This window comes from Acomys minous, assembly GCF_964271855.1.
Source record: "Acomys minous genome assembly, chromosome: 2".
Taxonomy (NCBI): Eukaryota; Metazoa; Chordata; class Mammalia; order Rodentia; family Muridae; genus Acomys; species Acomys minous.
In genome coordinates this window covers 50,689,264-50,712,293 of record NC_140484.1, presented here as the reverse complement: position 1 = coordinate 50,712,293, position 23,030 = coordinate 50,689,264, and the positions used below count along the sequence as shown (strand labels likewise).

The 23,030-nt window shown below is 55.0% G+C and overlaps 1 protein-coding gene across 4 annotated transcripts in view; it reads left to right on the top strand.

Annotated features, from left to right (window-relative positions):
• Window positions 1-23,030, top strand: part of NRXN2 (neurexin 2) — a 114,424-nt gene that overhangs the window by 53,872 nt on the left and 37,522 nt on the right. For 2 of the 4 annotated variants that reach the window (XM_084760309.1, XM_084760310.1), the window contains exons 5-14: window positions 376-537; window positions 1,449-1,887; window positions 9,456-9,842; window positions 10,019-10,222; window positions 15,827-15,855; window positions 17,171-17,297; window positions 17,637-18,018; window positions 18,622-18,812; window positions 19,966-20,139; window positions 20,491-20,610. In XM_084760309.1, coding sequence (XP_084616435.1) covers window positions 376-537; window positions 1,449-1,887; window positions 9,456-9,842; window positions 10,019-10,222; window positions 15,827-15,855; window positions 17,171-17,297; window positions 17,637-18,018; window positions 18,622-18,812; window positions 19,966-20,139; window positions 20,491-20,610 — 2,215 coding nt within the window. The remainder of the gene's footprint in view (window positions 1-375; window positions 538-1,448; window positions 1,888-9,455; window positions 9,843-10,018; window positions 10,223-15,826; window positions 15,856-17,170; window positions 17,298-17,636; window positions 18,019-18,621; window positions 18,813-19,965; window positions 20,140-20,490; window positions 20,611-23,030) is intronic. The other 2 variants (XM_084760315.1, XM_084760311.1) reach the window with 2 other exon arrangements.

Below are 23,030 nucleotides of genomic sequence, written 5' to 3'. Positions count from 1 at the left end.
TGCTTACCTCCTGCCTCGTTAGTGAGGCCCTTTCTGGAGTCTCCGAGCACAGGGCACCTCCCTGGAGTTGTTTCTTGAGCCCATCATGACGAGTGCTCCCTTCCGCCTTCAGGCTCCCTCCTGCAGAGTTTGAGCCTTGGGTCACGCAGGGCAGGCCTTAGCCCACCCCCAAACCACCAAATCTTGTGCTGTTTCCTCTTCCTCCTTCTTCCTCTTCACACCCCTCCCCACTGTTCCGCCTCCAAGACAAACAGACATAAAAATGGGGGTCCCCCTCCCCCACTGCCCCCTGGTCCCTCCCGTGCCCGCCTGTGGCTCTTCCCAGGGCGTTGATGCCGGTTGTCTCCTGTCTCTCCCCTTCCTCGGGCTGGGCAGGTGACCATTTCGGTGGACGGGATCCTGACCACCACAGGATACACTCAGGAGGATTATACCATGTTGGGCTCTGATGACTTCTTCTACATTGGGGGCAGCCCCAACACAGCCGACCTGCCTGGCTCACCTGTCAGCAACAACTTCATGGGCTGCCTCAAGGACGTGAGTAAGGCTTGGAAGGGTTGCAGTTGGCCAGCCTGCCATGTGACCTTAGTTTGATCTGGCCAGCCGCCCCTGGCATCTAGTCTTTGTGAGTCCACAGTAGGATCTAACCCTTCATTAAAACCTAAAGCTATGGACTCAAGTCAAGAGGTATCACCCCTTCTGTTTCCTTGGGCCTTGGATCTCTCCTCCCCTTTGAGGATCTTCAGAGGCGTGGTCCACAGAGAAGACTGGTAGGCATGAAGGCTAACGGCTCTAAAACCTGGCTTCAGGCACGTGTCTTTTACTTACTACCCTGTTGGCCGGATCACTCGACCTCGTGAGCTGCCTGATGTTTAGATGAAGGGTTGGTTTCTGCTTCAGTCATTGTACAGAAAATGGATGAATGTTAATATCCATTGGAAGGTAGCAAGCAGGACAGGTACGTCAGCTGACAGGATGCCTGCCTAGCATACGTGCAGCCTGTGGGTTCTATCAGCCATCAACGGAGCATGGTGGTGCACACTTGCAACCCCAGCAGGTGGGAACCGAGGTTCTCCTCTGCTCCACAGTGTGTTTGAAGCCATCTTGAGCTACAGGAGAGAGACCCTGTCTCAGAAAGTAGCAATAAACAGTAACAAGAGTTGCCCCCATTTTTTTTTGTTGTTGTTGTCATTTTGAATGACAGCTGAGCCCACACAAGGAGCTGCCTTAGCAGGGTGTGGGACGACTGGAAGCCAGGACAAAAGCAGCAAGGAGAAACGTGTAGCTGAGACTAGAGGCCTGGGCCTTGTGGCCTGATGGTGCTGAGCTTGGGGCCACTGGGATGGGTGATGGCCCCATGGCTGCCAGGGAGCGGGGAGGGGGAGGGGCGGCGCAGACCCAAGGCTGCTGCTGCTGCTGCTGTACCCAGACCTCTCTCCTCCTGACAGGTGGTCTACAAGAACAATGACTTCAAGCTGGAGCTGTCTCGGCTGGCTAAGGAAGGGGACCCGAAGATGAAGCTGCAGGGGGACCTGTCTTTCCGTTGCGAGGATGTGGCTGCCCTGGACCCTGTGACCTTTGAGAGCCCCGAGGCTTTTGTTGCACTGCCCCGCTGGAGCGCCAAGCGCACTGGCTCCATCTCCCTGGACTTCCGAACCACTGAACCCAATGGGCTGCTGCTCTTCAGCCAGGGCCGGCGGGCTGGGGCCGGGGCGGGCAGCCACAGCTCTGCGCAGAGGGCCGACTACTTTGCCATGGAGCTGCTGGACGGTTACCTCTACCTTCTGCTGGACATGGGCTCTGGGGGCATCAAGTTGCGGGCGTCCAGCCGCAAGGTCAATGACGGCGAGTGGTGCCACGTGGACTTCCAGAGGGACGGGCGCAAAGGTCAGGAGGCCTCTGGACCCTCCCTTCCCCCTGACCACTCTTATAACTACCTAACCACGCAAGCTTGCATTTCCGGCTTAGTCTCCTCCCCCCGGTCCTCCCTTGGCCTTTTGGTTGCTGTGAGCTGTCAGAAGGCATAGGGATCTGAGGCACGCCTCCGCTCTTTCGTATCCGTGGAGGGAACAGTGTCACCCACGGTCACTGTGGATGGGAAAGAGCTTGTGTGGGCACACTAGCATAGCGTCCAATGGGGAGATGTCCCATGTCTTGAAGAAAATCACTCTCACCTGCAACCCCAGCATTATTCGAGAGGCAAAGGCAGGAGAACCCTAAGTTTGAGGGCAGTTTAGATTACTTAGAGAGGTCTAGACCAGCCCTGGCTGCATAGTGAGTCTTTGTCTTAAAACAAAACAAAGAAAAGGGCTTTCTGGCCCTGGTTTCCTTTTAAGAGTCTTAACTTCTTTAACTTAACAGGTAACAGCTATTCCTCACTGTCTGGGAAGGCTGCTCCTAGGACCCCCAAAGACACTGGAATCCATGATGCTTAAGCCTCTTATAAAAGACGGCAGAGTGTTGTTTACCATCTCTCAATCCTCCTGGGTAGCTTATCTCTAGAGCTCCCAGAATACCTAATGGAAGGCAGATGATGGGGCCGACACAGTGCCCAGGTTCCAGGCGTGGTGGTGTCCTCCCGAGTAATCCCAGTACTAGGGAGGTAGAGGCAGGAAGATCAAGAGTTCAAGGTCATCCTCAGCTAGATAAGGAATTTGAGCTAGCCTGAGGTCGTGGAGAGAGAGAGAGAGAGAGAGAGAGAGAGAGAGAGAGAGAGAGAGAGAGAGAGAGAAGATAAGGAAGAACAGCAGGATCTATGTTTAGACAGACAATCTTCCTGTAAATTCTTCCATCCGTGTTTGGTTGAATGAATGCACAGCCCGAGCATTGAGAAGCTGCCTGGTGCTCTGAGGACAGACTGCAGGCTGATAGACTGTCCACCTTATTCTGGCCATCAGAGAGGCAGTGAATAGGCCACCACCCCTGCCTGGCCATGAGGGTTTCAAATCAAGGGGACAGCTGGCCGGGCTGTAACTAGCCAGGCCTGACCCTGCATTCAGAGTGGTATGGCTGTGGACGGCGTTTCTGCACTTCTGTTCTAGCGGGCCCTCTCCTCCACGCTTCCCTTTCAGCCTCCCTCTCTCTCCCAGGCTCTTGCTTTCTGTCTGCTAATTCCTGTGTGCTTGCCTCCATCTTGTTGAACCCCAGAAAGAGAATTGATACAAATGAGGCCTGACACATTATCCAATTTAAGTGCTTATCAACGTCAGCTAAAATTTCTCATTCCTACAGCAGTCACCACTGCTGGCTGGCGAGGCTGACCTCCTCTGCTTGCAGGGAGGAGGGGAATTCCAGGCTCCCAGAAGTGAGCCCTTGCCACCCGTCCTCTCCTCTCCCCTCCCAAGAGAAAGGTCTTTAGCCCCTGGCTCTGTGCCGGGACAGCACAGTGGGTCCTCAGTGACTGTCTCTAGGGTTCCTCAGTGGTCCTCAGGCTGGACTTCGGTTCAGGACCTTGGAGCAGCTGCTTAAGCACAGCTAAGACCTTCCCTGACTTTCCTGCTTCCCCACACTGCAGTGATGGCGATTGGACCCAGGGCCTTTCCTGTTTTAATATATTTTAGTTGTGTTTTATGTGTTGCTTTCGTACCACAGCGTGTGTAGAGGTCCAAGGACTCGTGGGGAGCTGGTTCTGGCCTCCCACCTATTGAGAAAGGACTTCTCTTGTTTCCCCTGCTTTCCAGTGTACCCCAAGCTAACTGGCTTCTGGGCGATTGTCCTGTTTCCACCTCTCATCTTGCCATAGGAATGCTGGGAACTTGGTCACAAGCAACTACATCTTTTAAAGAATATATTTATTTATTTATGATTATGTATACAGTGCTCTCTGCCTGCACATACACCTGCATGACAGAAGAGGGCATCAGATCACGTTATAGATGGTTGTGAGCCACCATGTGGTTGCTGGGAATTAAATTCAGGACCTCTGGAAGAGCCATCTCTCCAGCCTGCAACTACATCTTTTATGTGGGCTTAGGGGATCCAACTTGGGTTGTCAGCCTTTCGTAGCTTGTGCCTTCACACTCTGGCCTGGCTCCTTGGTCCTTCCCCATCGTTTTACTTTTGTTTCTTTTTTTGAAATTGTGGTAAATTGCATATCACACAAAACTTACAGTCTTAATCATTAATCGTGATCGGGGGCATTGATTACACTCACATTGCTGCACAGCCCTCACCTCCATCCGCGTCTCAAATCTGTCGTCCCAAGTTGAAGTTGTCTCTATTAGGCACAGGCGCTCCTCCCCCTCCTCTGGCCTCCGGCCATCATCTCTCTGTTTCATGCTTGCATGTGTGTGTGGGCACACCTATGTGGGTGTACATGCCTGTGCAGCCCCAAGGCTGATGATGTTTTGAATCATCCTCCTCATTCACTGAGGTAGGGTCTCTCAATCAAACCCAGAGCTAACAGATTTGGCCAGCCAGCTTGCCGTGGGCACCCCCTGCCTCTGCCAGGACAGAAACCCACCTGGCGTTTCTGTGGTTTCTGGTGATTTGAACTCTGGGCTTCACGCTTAAGCAACAAACACATTAGCCACAGAGCCATCTCTCCAATTCCTCCTCTTTCTTCCCTCCCTCCCTCCCTCCCTCCCTCCCTCCCTTCCTGCCTTCCTTCCTGTCAGCACAGGGTCTTGCACACAGCTCAGTCTAGTTTTGGAGCTGAGATCCTGCTGTCTTGGCCTTTCAGAGTGCTGGAGTTATCGGCATGAACCGCTGGATCCCACTTGTGGATCTGTCTTCCTGTGCCTGGCCGGTCCAGTGCGTACAGCATGTTTCAGGGTTCATCTGAGCTGCAGTGGGAATCAGAATTCCCTTCCTTTCGAGGGCTGTATGACACCCCAGGCCATGTTCACGTATTGTTTATCTGCTCTTCTCCTGTTCCATATTGGGGAGGGGGTGACTCTGGAGCAGAGGCCAGAGTGCACTTCAGTTCTCTCTCCAGAACTCTCCGCTGTGCATGTCTTTTCTTGTTCCTTCCTTTCCCTCCCTTTTCCTCTCGGCCCTTGCTGAATCTTCACTCCAGCAGTGGGTCAAGCAGGGTCACAGCAGGCTCTGGGGACTCTGGCCATAAACAGAGGGATGGATGATCACAGAGGCCACATTTTGGGATCCCGTTAGAAGAGGAACCCAGTGGCGGGACCCTGAAGACGGGGATACTTCGTCATGAGAGAACAGGCTTGGGGGCACGGCATTAAAGGAGCCTAGGGCTGGTGGCTCAGCTCAGCGGTAAAGGCTCTTACTGATCCTGATGACCTCAGCTTGTTTCAGATCCCATGGTGCAAGGAGAGATGTGACTCCTGAATGTTGTCCTCTGATCTACACACCCATGCATGTGTGTGTGCGCACACACACACACAGACACACACACACACCATATACATTACACACACATCACACACACATCACACACATATCACACACATCACACACACATCACACACAACATCACACACACATCACACACACACCACACACATATCACACACACACATCACACACAACATCACACACACATCACACACACACCACACACATATCACACACACACATCACACACATATCACACACATAACACACACACATATCACACACATAACACACACACACACACACACACACACACACACACACACACACACACTCTTCAGGAACTGGAGACAGCTCAGCCTCCTGTGCTCACACCAGGAGGCTCACTTCACAACCACTTGTAACTCCGGTTCGAGGCATCCAGCTCCTTCTGCCTCTTTAGACATGCAAACACACGTACACATAATAAATAATAAAAACAATTCTTTAAACAATGGCTTGGAGCTGGAGAGGTGGCTTAGCAGTGAGGAGCACTTTTTAACTCTTGCAGAAGACCCAAGTTTGGTTGCCAGCACCCACGTGGTGGCTCACACCCCTACATACATGTAGGCACATATGAATATATACATAACATACAAATAACTGCATCTTTTTAAAAAAAGTTTACAAAGGAGCCCAGGAGGCCATCTCTCATCTTTTTTGCTTTTTTGTTTTGTTTTTCCAGACAGGGTTTCTCTGCGTAGCCTTGGATGTCCTAGACTCTCTCTGTAGACCAGGCTGGCCTCGAGCTCACAGTGATCCGCCTGCCTCTGCCTCCCAAGTGCTGGGATTAAAGGTGTGCGCCACCACGCCCGGCCTTGGGCCAGAAGGTTTTGAGGGAGGGACTGGCTTCTAGTGGGAGCTGTATCTCAGAGGAGGCTTTGACCCTCTGCCCCCCCAATCTCTGTGCTCATATCCAACCCCCAGGCCCCTCCCTCTCAAGATCCCCACCAAATCCGTGCCTAAGCCGCACAGTGGCTCCTTACCACTACTTAACCTTGCTAAGAGCTTTGCTTTTATTTTCTTCACACAGGGTCTCACTGGGTAGCCAGGTTGGCCTCCGGCATGTGTCGAGCGTACTGCCTCTGCCTCCTAAGTGTTGGGGTCACAGACGTGAAGCACCATAGCTGGCTGCCACCGCCGCCGTGGCCTCATCCCTCTTCTCCCCAGCCCCCTCCTTTCTTCTTTTACAAGTTTGCCCAAACTTGAAAAAGAGACACACATGGAATAAACATATAGGGCTTCCAGGCGCAGTGGCATACACCTGTAATGCCAGCATTTGAGAGGCAGAGGGGGTAGAGCTCAGTGAGTCAAAGCCAGCCTGGTCTACAGAGCAGTTTCAGGCCAGCTCGGGCTCACAGGAAGCACCCGTCTCACACGCACGCACACACACACACACACACACACACACACACACACACACACACACTCTTCTAGAAGACCCAAGCTTGTTTCCTAGCACCCCTGTTGGCGACTCACAACTGCCTGCAGGCTCCTGGAGACCTGGTGAGAGTTTCTGCCTTCCGTGCTGCCTGCACTTACATGTACATACCCCACCTCAGGCATACACACACATGCATCATTTTAAAAAATATTTAGACTGATATGGTGTACATGCCTTTAATCCTAGCACTAGGAGAAGGGGATAGTTTCAGGCCAGCCAGGGGTATATAGTGAGATCCTATCTCAAGAATAAAAAAAAAAAACTTTAACAAATACAAACAAGCTGGGCACGATGGCACGAACCTATGACACAGCACTTGGGTGATGAAGCAGGTGGACAAAAGGTTCAAGGTCATCTTTGGTTATATAAAACCATTCCGGGCTGCATGATGCCCTGGTTAAAAAGACAAAACCAAAAAATCTTGAACCAGAACACCACACACACACACACACACACACACACACACACACACACACACACGAGAGGGAGGGAGGCTAGACACAGTGACACATCTGTGAGATCAGCACTCTGTAGGCGGAAGCAGGAAGATTTCCTAAGTTCTAGGCTATAATAAGGTCTGGTCTATATAAGAAGTTCCAGGTTAGCTAAGGCTACATAAAAACACCCTTCTCTCTCTCTCTCTCTCTCTCTCTCTCTCTCTCTCTCTCTCTCTCTCTCTCTCTCACACACACACACACACACACACACACACACACACACATACACACACAAACACACTCACATGCACAAGGGAGGGTGTTCTGCAGTTTAAGATTACAGTAAAGGTGCCGGGCGTGGTGGCGTACGGCTTTAATCCCAGCACTCGAGAAGGCAGAGTCAGGCAGGTCTCTGTGAGTTCGAGGCCAGCCTGGTCTACAAAGTGAATCAAAGACAGCTAAGGCCATACAGAGAAACCCTGCCTCAAAAAAACCAATGCCCATCTGAAAAACAAAACAAAACAAAACCAGATTATAGTAAAGGCTTTGAGGCTCCCGCCAGATCCCAGATAGTTTTCTAGTGTAATCACCATCTCGGTCTGTTTTCTGTTGCTCTAACAGAACATCTGAGAGTATGCACTTGTCAAGGAACGCTTACCTGGCTCACAGTTACGGAGACTGAATCCCAAGAGCACAGTGTCAGTTTCCGGGCAGGCTTTCATACTGTCCTAACACAGAGCCAAACCGAAGGGCAGGTATTCCCACACAAGACAAGGAACGGGCGCCTCTCTGTGCAACACCCTGCTCTCCCGAGAGCCTCACTCCTGGCCTTACCCATGAAGGAAAGGTACAGCTAGGGACCTAGTCATTGTTAGAGATCCCATGTCCCCTCACTGCCACATTTTACTTGCATTTTGGAGAGAACAAACCATACTTAATCCGCACTCTTACTCTTTCCTCCCAAGGAAGTCTTCCAGCCCAGTTGGGGGAGGGAATGCTTGTCTGGAGTCTCAGCACCCAGAAGCCCCGGGTGGTGGTGGGGGGAGGGCAGGAAGCTCACCCTGAGTTTGAGGCTAGCCTGGGCTATATAGTGAGTGAGTGCTATACCAGCCTGAGCTGCAACTTGAGACTCTGCTTCCAGAACAAAACAAGGGGCTAGAGACAGTTCAGTAGCTGAGAGACTGCTTTTGCAAAGGACCAGAGTTTGTTTCTTGGCACCCATGTGCAGCAGCTCACAGCCTCCTGGTAACTCTAGCTCCAAGGAACCCAGCGCCCCCTTCTGGCATCTGCAGGCATCCTCATGCACACATGGACATACAAACACACAGAGCCACATAAGTAAGACTAAACTCTTGTTTAAAAAGCAAAGCCAAACAAACAAGCAAAAACAAACGAAACAAAAAACCCAATAGCTGCCAAAACAAAACAAGACAAATGACTCTTCTAACCAGGGAATCCCAGGCCCCACTTTCTTCTGGCCACCTGCCTGTATCCTAGGGCCCCAGAAGCTGGCTTCCTAGTCATCTTGTCTGCTGGCCTCAGAACCAGCTCCAGGCAGGCTTGTAGGGCTGATGGGCGGAAGAGGTGGGCTGTGGGGTCTTGCTGCTTGGAGGGGACCTGTGTTATGTTTCTCCTGTGCTGTGATCCTTGGGCAGGCTCCCCAGTTTCTGTAAGCCTCATCTGCTGGCTCAGTACAGGATAGTAAAGGACCAGTGCTGAGCAGGGGCCATGAGACGTCAGTGATGTGTCTGAAGCTGCCTGGCCCGCTGCTCTGAGAGCTGCTGGTGTTCGCTTTGGGTAGAAGGCTTTGGGTTCAATTGTTCAGCCTCCTCCAGGTTTTCTGCCTCCTGCTCCTGGTCCAACAGGCTGGGGATGGGACTGATCCAGGGGATGATAGGACCCTTTTGAGGTGCAAGATTTTGCATGTGTGTGCCTCCTGTGTAGTTTAGAGGTCTCTTTTAGGTGTCTAGGAAGAGTCCGGACAGCGGCTTAAGGCACACTTCAGCTGGCTGGGTCTGAGACTGGATCTGAGTCTCAAGCCCCTGGACTTGTGGACTACTTATGTAGTTTGGGCAGAGTAAGGGAGGCTAGTGCCTGGGGCCAAGGCTGTTGCTAATACCGTTGAGCCCAATGTGGGGGTACAGAATGGAGCGGGGCTCGGTAGCAAACTCCGGCACCCCTTTCCAGACTGTGACTTCCATCTCCACTGAGCCCCACTCTCCTTTGCTCCCCAGGCTCCATCTCTGTGAACAGCCGCAGCACGCCATTCTTGGCCACGGGAGAGAGCGAGGTCCTAGACCTGGAAAGTGAGCTGTACCTGGGCGGCCTCCCTGAGGGGGGGCGAGTGGACCTGCCGCTGCCCCCGGAGGTGTGGACGGCTGCTCTCCGGGCTGGCTACGTGGGCTGTGTGCGAGACCTCTTCATAGATGGACGGAGTCGAGATCTCCGGGGCCTAGCTGAGGCACAGGGGGCTGTGGGGGTTGCTCCCTTCTGCTCCCGGGAGACGCTGAAGCAGTGTGCCTCAGCCCCCTGTCGAAACGGGGGCATCTGTCGAGAGGGCTGGAACCGATTCGTCTGCGATTGCATCGGGACCGGCTTTCTAGGTCGGGTCTGTGAGAGAGGTGAGGCCTGTTCCTTGTCCTCAGAAGGAGTCCATTTTCCATTCCGTGCTTCCTTCCCCTTCAGAGTACCCCTCAGGCCAGCCCCAGCCTTCCCTCCTAGTAACGGCTCTCTTGTCCCCCCCCTCTCCTTTGCAACCCCCCCCCCCACTTTCTCCTGCTCTCCACTCCTGGGGCAGAGGCCACAGTCCTAAGCTACGATGGCTCCATGTACATGAAGATCATGCTGCCAAGTGCCATGCACACGGAAGCAGAGGACGTGTCCCTGCGCTTCATGTCCCAGAGGGCTTATGGACTCATGATGGCCACCACCTCCAGGGAATCGGCCGACACTCTGCGTCTCGAGCTGGACGGGGGGCAGATGAAGCTCACCGTCAACCTCGGTAACCACCCTGTCCCGGGCCCCCTTGGCCTCTCCCTGGCTTGCATCCGACCTACACTCCCCTCTGTCTGGAGAAGCTGGTGGGGGCACCAGCCAGAGGTGACCTCGGCAGTTTGGAGCTAGGTAGTAGTAACACCCTGATATGCAGCCTGGAGCAGTGCTCCACGGTTGACCATGCTGTGGGCTGCGGACCTAGAACACAGCCACACACACCTGCCAGAATTGCATCTGAGTGTGATAAGTGTCTCCCCCACCCCCCCACCCGAGTCATTCCTATGGAGTGTTGGTGGCATCTGTCCTGCACACACAAGATGGCATGGAATCATTCTTGGTCACTGGCACATTTACTTGCTCTTTCATTGGCTCACTCCTTCTGGAATTGGTTGTTGACACCCGCGAGGCACAAGCCCGTGCTTGGCTCAGCCCAGTGACAGACATAAGCAGCTGGCACCTGCGTGCAGCCTCCCTTCGCCCCCCTACTTAGAGCTGTCTTTGCCATGCGGGGTGCAGGTTCCTGCGTGCACTCTGGACACAGGAACACACTACCGCACACTAGTCTAGCATCTTGTGTTTGTGGCCTAGTCCCAAGGGAGTCCCAAGGTGTTCTGGGAAGACACCAGCAGCTCACCCGGAAGCCATTGTTGACCCTGTCTTGCAGATTATGATTTTTTTTTTTGAGACAGGTCTCACTTTGTAGACCAGGCTGGCCTGGAACTCACGGAGATCCACCTGCTCTGCCTCCTGAGTGCTAAGATTAAAGGCATGCACCACCACCCTTGGCCCAACTATTAGATTTTTATGTTGGCTCAGACAGCGCAACAAAGCTAGTGATGGGTAGGGGCGGTGCCTGTGTCAAACCCAGATCATGAGCTGTAAAGTTCTGAGTTTGGGGTGGGGTTTGTCAGGATTCTGGACCTCTCCACCAGAGTATTCACTGTCTCTGCTCTTGCCCATGGGTGAGAACAGTGTACTGGCCTACACATCCCCTGTTGGTCCCCAAGGCCATAGAGGGTACTGTTAGGTTACCTATTAGGTTGTCATGGGCCATGGGCTTTGAAAGAGAGAATAGAGCTACTCAATTGGCTGGCTTCCAGGGGACTTCTTGTGAGGGCCAGCTATGTGCCAGGGCAGGACTCAGAGCGAGGAGGTCACCTCCCAGACTGCAGTGCAGGGTGCCCTGAGCGGAGAGGCCCTGCGGTGTTCAGACTGCTGTCGCCCCTGTCCATCATACACTCTGAAAGTGCCACAGCCGAGAACTGCCCCCTGGAGGAGCCTTCAAGCTCCAGAGACTAGGCAGAGCACTTTGCATTCTGGTCACAGGGGAGGAGGGCTCCCCAGGACACCGAACTCTGTGGACCTCGACTCTCACCCTAACCCTGATCTGCGGAGCATTTCTGGGGTAGATCGTGGACTTTGGGGGTCTTGTTGGCTCCCTCCGTTGCTCACCTGGCCTTTGTGCTCTTTGATCAAAGGTTTGCTGAGAGGCAGGCGCTGGGGTGGGAGGCCGTGTGGGTGACCAGGGCCTCTCGTTGATTTGAGGTAGTTCCTCCAGCTCCATTCTGACCTACACAATCAGCTCATTGAGTGGGTGGCAGCAGATGGCAGCTCGGACAGGGACCACAAAAGCCTTTGCCCTCCCACCTCAATTATGCCCTTTATGCTGCCCTAGGAGGAAAGTCTTGCCCAAGGCCTCAGGTGCCATTTCATCTTTCTCAGTCTCCTTAGACTGGGCACACAGCACAAGAGCCCCTCCTGCTGAACATGCAGGTGGTTTCACACAGCTGAGTGCTTGACTCCACTCTGTTGGGTGGGACCGAGCCGGGGAACCCTGGAGCCTTTGATCCTGAGAGAAGATAATGCTTCTGACCTCCTTGGACTGTTCTCAATCCTCTGGGAAGAAGCTGGAGTTTCTTTAGACAAGAGACGGCATCCTTGGCCAGGAAAACTTATCTTGGTTGGCCCTTGGGACCTAACCCTTGGCATTTAGCCTTCTTTCTACAGGTTTGCCTTTCTGTGTCTCATGAATCTCAGACGTCAGAACAAGCTCCAGAGAGATCTAGACCGAATGGCTCAGACTGATGACAGCCAATAGGCTGTGCCCAACACCTCTGGCTGTCCTCTGCTCCCCCCCACCCCCATCTACAGAGACATGGGTGCTGAGAGCTAATCTCTAGCCTAACTCATAACAAAACTGAGACCAAACACTTGGTGCAGACACACTTGTCTGCAGATTCCACTTGGCAGAGGTGTGTGGGCACCAAATACACTCCAGTGTGGGCGCATCCGCCTGGGCGAGGGGCCCGAGTTGGAGCCTGGTGCAGGGGCTTGCTTCCACATAGCTCCCCAGCCCACAGGCCAGCCTAGAATTCCTTAGCTCCCCATCCAGCGAACCACACAGGGCCTGCCAGGCAGCAGCATGAAGGCCGCAGTTCTGGGCTGGGCTCGCTGCTAAGGAGCTAGAAGTTTTTGTCCCCTATTTGTTCCCTGTGTCTGGAAGGAAGGAAAGCCAGAGGCTGAAGAGGCAGTCACACAGTTCAGCAGGCTCCCAGGCAAGGAAACTCAGAGCTGGACCTGGAGAGAGAGCAGACATACCAGAGAAGGCTCTGGTAGAAGGGGCCTTCTGTGATGCCCTCTGGGGATGAGGAACCTGTTACTTAAGAGAGGCCTGGCTGGGTGTGGGTGGTGGTGGCGCACACCTTCAATCGCAGCATGGAGGCAAGCAGATCTCGATGAGTTCAAGGCCAGCCTGGTCTACAGAGAGTTCCAGGACAGCTAAAGCTAAACAAACAAACAAACAAACAACAACACAAAAGGAAAAGGCCAGAGAGGTTCTGACACCTCCTTGCAGACAGAGGAGCCAGAGGACTGGACAGTGTCTTCCCCAGCAGTACAGCCACAGACCATGCCTCTGAGCAAGCCACAATCCCCAGGCAGGGGGTGGGGGTGGGGGCTGGTCTCTCTCTCTAGGAATGCTAGGGGGCCTCTGGATTCTTGGCCCTCTTGCACTGTGGCCTGTCCCTTGCTGCCTACCCTGGGTCTGACCTCTTTCCAGGAAGAGCCATGATATCTCCATGAAGGACATAGTCTGAGCTGCAAGGGGTCCCCTCCTTCATCAGCCCCTACCCATGTGCACCCCCTGTGTTCCATTCAGAAGCTGGTGCTGTGCAGAGATGCCCGCCTCTGAGCTGGGCACACTGGACTCTTCTTCCTTAGTGCCCCGCTTCCTTTATCAAATTTCCCTTGCTCCTAAATTCGCACTGGTTTTTGCCTTCCTGACCCCTTGTTCGTTTTAAGTCGGCAGGAATGCACATGGCAGGCATCCCAGAACACTTTAGCTTCTTGGGCTCACTGCCTTTCCACCAGGGGCTGTGCGGTGACTATGCCTATAGGCTGGGGAGCCTGAGTGGAGATGGCACGGGGACATGTGCTATCTCTGTGTGTGGCGTCTCTTGAGAGATGTGGCTGTGCGCTTTTGAGGCTCCTTGAATGGAGCTGGAGGCTCTATGTCTTCACCCCCGCCCATCCTTGCAAGTGAGTTGGACCAAACCTGGGAGCCATGTTCTTCCCTTTCGTTCCTCTCTATGTAGGCTGCTTTCTCCCCATCCCATCCCATGTTCACACCATCACCCCAGCTTCGCGTCCAGCATCAGTATGCCCATCTGCTCTCCGCTCTTGAGGCGCTGGCTGCTGGCTAACGGGTTACTGATTATCACTCTCTGAACAGCATTTTGGGGGATGTGTGCATAGAAGGGCTGCGTTCTCCAGCCCGCTCTGTCCCTGCTTTGCTCTGGGACGGGCCTGGCCCCCTGGCTCCCCATCTTCAAGGGGGGCTCCTGAGGGGACTCACTGCAGAGTAGACCGGAATCGCCACCCCTTCTCTGGACAGATGGACACCCCAACACTCCTGGTATCTCCTCTTCTCGGGATGGGAAACTCAAACCCTTCACTTGAATCTGTTCCCTCATAGGAGACTGACCTGCACTTCCAGCCCCCTTTTTTCTTTTTTGGACCCTTCATTGGTGAAGACTGCTGGCTTCGAGAGAGCCCCTGGGACCTGACTCCAGGGCCTGGCACCCCCCCATCACCCTCCCCCCCCATCCTGACCAACCCGCTTCCCTCTGTTCCTGATTCTTCCTCTTTTCTCCCCGCCCTTTCTCAGCCTCCTTCCCCCCTTTGACTCCCACGCCACTTCCTCTTGTGTCTGTCCTGTGACCTTCTGCTGCTCCCTGGGTGCCCAGGCTGTGGCTCAGGGTCCCTGCTGCTCCTCCCACTCTGCTGTGGTTGACAACGCGTGAGGAGCTCAGCTGTACTGCCTCAGGGCCCATGACCCTCAGAGCCACAGTGGGTATCTGTTTACCACCACTGCAGGAACCTTCCGTGGCCCAAGGGATGCCAGGGGCATCCTGGGCCATGGGGCATCTGGGCATGGCTTGTTCATGGAGAACCCACGGGAGACCAGGGTTAGAGACTGTCCTCTCTCTGAAAGGCCAGGGCTAGACCAGGGCACACCCATAACCTGCTGTAGCCTCTCAGCTCTGAGAGGAAGAGACTTGCAGGCTCACAGAGATCTGCCTCAAGTCACTTCAATGACTTTGAGTCACTGAGGTGAGGACGCAGGCCCTCCCTCCCTACCCCACCTCACAGCCCCAGGCAGTCCCATCACCCCAGCCTGGCCAGGCTTTGGGCTTATGAAGTGGTACGACACCCTAAGGGCACACTAGAACTTCAAATGACCTGGGGCTCTGTCTCCTTGAAAGGCCTGGCCAACTCCCACCAACCAAAGGGTTGATCAGAGCCTCCTAAGGGCCTGGGATGTTGGCTCTGCATAGACTTAGGCTTTTTTTCCTCATGAGAAACCCAGCTTTGAAATGGGGGGACAGCAATGCAGGACTGAGGGACTTTGCTTTTCAGTGACTTGCACACTGCCTAGAAGCCACATTTTGTGGCTAGGCCTTGCTTTCTCCTTAGGAAATTGGACAAGATACTACTTGGTGCCCCTGAGGCAGGGACAGATAGAAGGAAGGTTCCTGTAGAGGTGGTGCCCGCCTCTGGGGCTTTGGGAGGTGTATGGCCTTAAGAAGGGGGCCCTGGGGCAGACCCCTCTTTCGAGCTCAGAACTTGAGGAGTGACGCGTCACACCTGAGCTCTAAGCAGGGTGTCGTCCCAGAGCAGGGGATGCAGGGACCCTGGCCTTCCCTACCCATCTCCCTCTCAGTGCTTGGGTAGATGTGGGGTTGGTCAAGCCCTCATCCCCGGTATCCCCTGTACGGCTGGGATTGCCGAGGTGCCCGTCTCCCTCAGACATGAGAGGCTTGGGACCCTCAAAAGGGGAACACAAGCCTCTTCCCACCACCTGACTGCTCTGCCTCTTGGCTCTAGGGAGGGTTGGAGCCCTCTTGAGGGCAGGAAGGACAAGGGTCCAACTGAGGAAGGGGAGAGGGCACCTGGGCACGCGTGGTCCCCAGAAAGTGGCCCTAGGGGAGTCCCTGCCTGCAGATACCCCTCCCTGTGAAGGATGTAAAAAAAAAAAAAACAAACAAAACCACACAAAACCTTGTTTTGCCTTTTTTTCTCCCTTCCCCTCTGCCCCCCACGGCCCCCCCAGACTGCCTGCGCGTCGGCTGCGCACCTAGTAAGTGGTTTCCCTCTTCTTCTGCAGAGACCCAAGGGGTCTGGGAGGCTGGACATTGGGATCTAGGGAGAAAGGGATGGAGGGAGGGGAAACATAGTTTCATTATCGCTCATGAGGGAATTGGCCAGGGCTGTGGGGAGGGGAAGAAGCATGGCGGTGAAATGGGGAATTGTGGAGGGCAGGATGGACGGAACGAAGTAGAGCCAGGAAGAGGTAGTTGGCAAGGATGCTTATGGATTCTGGGAAAGTGAGGATGAAGACACTGCCCAAGTCAGCAGCAGGAAGAAGAAATCTGCAAGAACAGAAAGCCTGGAGACGTAATGCTGCATCTCCACTAGTGGCCACAAGGGGGCAGGCAAAGACAAGGGAAAGACGATTTGATAGGAGGGGTAGGGGCATGCCCAGAGCCTCCAAGTGTAAATCTTTAATGTCTGAGTCTGCAGAGTTCCCACCAAGGGCTGTAAGCTGGGATTAGAAGGGGAGCCAACGTAGACAGATCCAGGTATCTTTGTCACTGGGCTAAGTGCTCAGTCTCAAGTTTCTGCAAGGTGTGCCTCGCACTCAGAACCCCTAAAGGAGGGTGTGAACGGGAAAGACTCAAGTAGAAAGCTTGTGCACTCGGTGCCACTCATTTTATATGGTTGTGGCATAGTGTGAGCACACACCTGAGGCCCCGGAAGTGCTGCAAAACCCAGCAACACCTGGCAGTCACATGTCAATCAACTGTCGACAAATGGTCACTGTTTCCAAGAAGCAGAACACGTCTGTGGCCACGCAGGCTCTTTGAGTGCTGTGTAGGAGATATCAGTTCCAGGGTGTGGAGTTAAACAGGAGTGTAATGGAAGGCTACAGTGGGCCCAAGCTGGCTTGTGCAAGTGTGTGTGTGTGTGTGTGTGTGTGTGTGTGTGTGTGTGTGTGTGTAAAGCTGTGGGTGCCCTTCCTCTGTGGTGTGTGGAGTTTTGAGTGTGAGGCCTAAGGATTTAGCTGCTAGCGTCCCAGGTCTCAGGAGACCAGAGGAAGGCATGTCTGTGTTCACGGCCACCATTCATGTCACAGTCTAGAACAAATGATGTCCTCTGCAGTCACACAAAATGGCAGGGCTGAATGGATTAGGTTTGTGACACCCCCCCACCCCCACCCCCACCCTAGCTGTAAAAGATCTCCCTGCATGCTCTCCAGGGATGAGGCGAGGGGAATACACGTCAGTGCGTGCTAGGAGTTGACTGTGTGCACGTGCAGGCGGGCTGCCTCACGCCTGGGCGATGCCCGAAGCTGTCTGTGACCATGTGTTGGTGGCATGCTCACTCCCCCCTTGGTGCTGCAGGTAAAGGCCCCGAGACGCTCTTTGCGGGGCACAAGCTGAACGACAATGAGTGGCACACAGTGAGGGTGGCACGGCGTGGCAAGAGCCTGCAGCTGTCTGTGGACAACGTCACTGTGGAGGGTAGGTGGCCTGGACCCAGGGTGGTGGACCTATTTCTAGTGACCCGTGCTTGGTTTGTAACCTCTGCCTGGGTTGCTGTTCCTAGGGAAGTCATTATTATGGGTCAGTTCCCTTCAGGCGGCATCTTCTCGGGAGCTTGTTGGTCCTCCACTGAGTTGTACAAGCTTCTCCCAGCACGGTGGGATGGTAGCGCTGGCCCAGAACAATCTGCCGACGTCCCTTCCTGTGGCCTTGTGTGGAGGCAGTGCTGTTTCCGGGAGCACAGGGCCCTGTCACGGAGGTGACCCCGTGTTCTGTGCACTATTCCTCTCCCTCATATTGGTCTTCTGTCCTGAGCAGGACAGATGGCAGGCGCCCACACTCGGCTGGAGTTCCACAACATTGAGACGGGCATCATGACAGAGCGGCGGTTTATCTCTGTGGTGCCCTCCAACTTCATCGGGCACCTGAGTGGGCTGGTGTTCAATGGTCAACCCTACATGGACCAGTGCAAAGACGGGGACATCACCTATTGTGAGCTCAATGCCCGCTTTGGCCTGCGTGCCATCGTGGCTGATCCTGTCACCTTCAAGAGTCGTAGCAGCTACTTGGCGCTGGCTACGCTCCAAGCCTATGCCTCCATGCACCTCTTCTTCCAGTTCAAGACCACAGCCCCGGATGGACTTCTGCTGTTCAACTCAGGCAACGGCAATGACTTCATTGTCATCGAGCTGGTGAAGGGGTGAGGGGCTGGGCACTGTGGTGTCCCCTTGCTGACCCAGATACAGCTCTCCCCTGGCTATGGGAATGTTCAGGGTGCCCAGACATCAGGTCAACAGTCACATCCTTAGACATCATCCAGGAGGGTCCCTCCTCAGCCAAGATGGAGAAGCTGAGCCCTGCTTCTGTGCTGCTGGCTCCTCAGCTGCTTCCTTGCCAGGGTTTCCGGTTACATACCTTCTCTCTCCATTGCCCTCTCTATGGCAGAAGTAAGCCCAGCCCTTTGCTTGCCCTGGAGGAATGAACACTCCCCGCCCTGCCCCCCCCCCAAGCAGCTCAGTCTCTGCTTCTAGGGGAGCCCAACTGTAATCACCAGAATTCCCCCTCTGTCAGGCCCTTTTCTGGGTTCGAAGAACAAGTGCCTCTGTGGCTTCCCTGCACGTGTCCTTCCTTGGACGAGACTTCACGCCACATCCGTGTAATGCCATTGTTTCGGTTCCTTCCCCTGGGATCTCCTCTACCAGCCCTCCTTCCCAGGCCCCTCGCTTTGCCAGCAGTAGCTCCGTCTCTCCTGGCCCCTCAGCAGTCCCTACCTGATCTAGTGTTTCCTCCCACTGCGGGGCAGGTACATCCACTACGTGTTTGACCTGGGGAATGGCCCGTCCTTAATGAAGGGGAACTCAGACAAACCGGTCAACGACAACCAGTGGCACAACGTGGTGGTATCCAGGGACCCAGGCAACGTGCACACCCTGAAGATTGACTCCCGCACAGTCACGCAGCATTCCAACGGTGCCCGGAATCTGGATCTCAAAGGTGGGGCTGGAGCCTCTGGAGCAGGCTGGCTTTAGCCCGGGCCCCACTTCTCCAGCAAGATCAACCCCGCCCCCCCTCCTCGCCCCGTAAGGGGCCACGGCTTCTCTTCCCCACTCCTCTTTCCTGTTCTCCACTGTGTCTCTCTGGGCTCTCCGGTGAAGGCCCCTGAGATGGAGCACTGGGCAGGCTATTTCCCACCAGTGTCCCACCTTCTCCAGTGACTTTACAGCAGTCATAGAAATGGTCATTGCCAGTCCCCAGAGTAGGTGGCTGAGAGGAAGAGGAGGAGAAAGAGAAACAGGAGTGGGAGGGGAGAAGGAGAAGGAGACGGGGCATTGAAACAGGAGACACGAGGCCTTGCAGCTTTTTCAGAGCCAGCTGGGGTACATGATATGGCTGTGGCACCCCGCAGCCCCACAGGGCTCCATGTGTGTCCACGGTAACCCAAACTGTTAAAACTTGGGGAAGATTCTCAGAGACCAGTGAACGCAGACCCAGGAAGTGCATGGCAGTGCTGAAAAGTCTCCTTGCTCCCAGGAGAGGGCGCTGTGGTCCAGAGAATCGAGGTGGCAGCAGACCCAGGGACTCTGATGCCCAGGGCCTCTGCAGCTCACTAGAGAGACATTGGCCAGGCACTTCTCTTGAAGGAGAGTTGGGAGTCCATGTGGGAAATTAGGCATCTCCGAGGAAGACCTACCTCTTGCCAGAGTCCCAGTTGTCAGGAGGACTTTGGAAGGGGGAAGGCTGCTAAGTGGGGAAAGGCCTGCAGTTATGGGAACAGTGTTTGGGAAAGAGACAGGGGGGGGGTGGGGGTGGAAGGGATGTGGGGCTGCGCATCCATGAAAGGCCCTGATTACAGGACGGAACTGGAATCAAGCGTGTGGGAGAGAACATGGAGTGGGTCCCTCCAGCTGCCCCCACCCCCGCTACCCCAGGCATCTGGGCTTCTAAGGGAGGGGAACAGACAGGTGGCAAAGGAAAGGCAAGAGGAAGAGGCGGCATTGGTGGGGGATCTGCAGTTCGCTGTGTCTGTTAGGGATGCGGTGAGCCAGCCTTTCAGATGTCTGGGGGGGACCCAGTGGCAGGATGGCAGCATCCTGCGAGGACAATAGGGACAAGGCGGGCAGGGTGTTGACACCGCTCCCTTTTGCAGGGGAGTTGTACATTGGTGGCCTGAGCAAGAATATGTTCAGCAATCTGCCAAAGCTGGTGGCCTCTCGGGATGGCTTTCAGGGCTGCCTGGCCTCTGTGGACCTCAATGGGCGCCTCCCAGACCTCATCGCTGATGCCCTGCACCGCATCGGGCAGGTGGAGAGGGGCTGTGATGGTGAGTGTGGGGCACAGTGGTTAGATGTGGCCCTGAGGCTGACAAGCACGGGTGTTCCTCCTCAGTCCTTGCAGGAGCCTGTCCCGAGAGCTCTGGGACAAGGGGGGCAGGTGAGGAAGGAACCACACACTCTCCCTGTTTCCTCCCACCATGACCTCTAGCCACAAGCCTAGCAGTTCTTGAGTTACACCCCGCCCCTCCTGTTCCTATCCTGCCTCATCACCCTGGTCAGTATCTGGCCTTGATGGTTTGGTAGACCAAGGGCAGAGCCCCTCTGCCTGGCTGTGGAACGGTTGCAGCCCCCAGGCCAGTGGCTGAGCCCCGGGCACTTCTCTTTCCTGCTTTCTCCAGGCCCCAGCACCACCTGCACCGAAGAATCTTGTGCCAACCAGGGTGTCTGCCTGCAGCAGTGGGATGGCTTTACCTGTGACTGTACCATGACTTCTTACGGAGGCCCTGTCTGCAACGACCGTGAGTGCTGGCAGGGCTGGGCCCTGGGTGGTCTCACCATATCCCAGCCACAGGAACTGCCTGGGAGGGAAGAAGGAAGCATTTTTACTTCCTTCCCGATCCATCACCTCAGAGGCTACAGGGGCTAGCGGTTGCTGCACCTCACTGCTGCCATCTATTGGCAGACTGCCTCTCCTGCTTCTGAGAATGGCAGGACATCTGATTTCCCTAGACACAGGTCCTGCTGTCTCCTCTTTCTCTCCCCAAGAGTCCCAGCTGCAGGTTGTCCCTTTGAGCCACAAGGTCAGTCCCTAGCATCCTCACTTGCCAGCTTGCATATTGTTGAGGCCCCTCCCCAGAGATAACAGCTTTGGCAGCATTTTCTAGTCCCTAGAGGTTGGTAACCATCAGCTGGTTACAGTGTGGCAGAGGGAGGACAGCTGGGGCAGGCGGGAGGGGGTGCGGGGGGGGGGGGCAGGAGGGTGTGTGTGGTGGGGGTACAGAAGAGACTTTGGCCTTTCTCTTTGATGACTAGGGATGGGGTGGGTGAATAGCAGAGTGGCATGCAGAAAAGACACACACCCGGCTCCTCACGACTCACCCACAAGGCTCCTCTCTGCTTTTCAAACACAAGTGGAAGTGAGCCAACAGGCCTGTAGGTGCCTGAAGGTGGCTACAGCAGATCTTTCTGCCACTCCTCTGCCTCAGGGCGGGCGTCCTGAGTCATCCCAGGGGATGGGGCTCCTGGATGGCTGTTGGCTTTTCCTTTGATAAAATGTCCGTCCCTTCTCCCTCTGCACTTCCCTGGCGCTCAGGGGTGGCCAGTCCTCCCACTTCTGTCCCCAGGAAACCCTCTGACCTGCGGTTCTCTGTGCCTCCCGAAACCTCCCAAGGCAGCTCAGGACCACCTCAGCCCTGCTGTGTGTTCTACTTGGCTCCAGTTGGCACAGACCTGTCTATTGTAACCCTTCCCACTGGTAGTTTGGTGCTACCTGCAAAGGCCTTTCCATTTGATCCTTCACCAAGCCTCCAGTCGCAGGGGGTCAAGGGTTGAGCTCTGCCAGAACCTGGGGTCCCTTGACGGTCATGGTTACTCCTGCTGCATGTGGGGTCCTGGGGATGGTGGTGATGCCCATGCCAGACTTTTCCTGCTTGGGATCTGGCCTAAGTAAGGCTCTCCACACACTGCTGCGCTCCCACATGGAGAATGCAGGCGTTAGGAAAGGGCGTCGAGCTGGAGGCAGGGGTGGGGAGGAGAAAGAAGGGACACAAGAGTCCAGCCTCACCCTGGGAGGTGCCATCATCTCAAGAACTGATCTGTGTGTCTGGTACTATAGCCAGAGCAAAACCGTGGAGCTAAAGAAAAGGTGGGTGAAACGTGGAGGCCCGACTGGGCTCAGCGCTGTTCTGAAGGAGCCAGTGCTGGCTGGGCCTACTCTGAGGTCTCCCCTACTGCAAGAGGACAAAGTGGGTGGGGTGTCTGCCATGTTCCCTTTTCTCCTGGGGCCTCTCCTCTGTCTGGCTCTTCAAGTGGGCTCCAAGAACGACAGAGCACAAGAGCACACTGTCAAATGGAAACCTGTAAGGATGTTGTCTGCGTGTGAAGAGCAGGTAGGGAGGACAGGGCAAGGTGTCAGGGCAGAATCTGCCCTCTGAGGGTGTTCAGAACTGCCTGGACGGAGAAAGATTAGCAAGAAGAGACCTGACCTTCAGGACAGCTTCTTCCTGCCTTTTGCCTCAGTTTCTCCATCAGTATCATGGGAGCTTTTGAGGGGTTTGGGGGGGGAGGAGCTCCCCAGAGTCAACTCCAGCAGGTCAGGAGAAAAAAAAAAAAGATTAGTCGGAGCTGAGCGACAAGTAGAGAGAAAGGAGAAGGGACTGGGCTGGTCAATGCAAGGAGAGAGGGAGGGGGTCGGAGGGAGGAAACTTCCACCCCAAAGCCCCTGGGCTCCTGCTGTCTGAGACAGTCTCTCACGATCTCTCCTCATCTCTGCAACCTCTCTTCACTCTCTTCTTTCTTACCGTCTGTCTCCCCACCCCCCACCCCCACCCCCCCACCCCTCATCCCCCCACCCCCCATCCCCCCACCCCCCACCCCCACCCCCCCAGCATCCTTCTCCCTGGCTCTCTCCAGTTCCCACTCGCCGATATTGATTGGCCTCTAGGCGGTTTCCCTTCCTCTCCTCTCACCACCACCAGCTCCTCCCTCTCTCCCTCTGGGGTCATAAATTTTCTGCCTGCTTGAAGCCGGGTCAGTCTGTACTCCAGAGCCAGGGGCCCAAAGATGGGAGAGAGTGGGCAGATGGACAGGGCCTCGTGGAATCCCACTCGACTGTCTCTCCTTCCTTGTGGGCCTGTCGCCACTTGAAGCCTCCTTCCTCTTCGGTTCCTCCAAGGACTGGCCTCCACTTTGGGAGGGTGTGGTGCAGGCCCTGTGGACT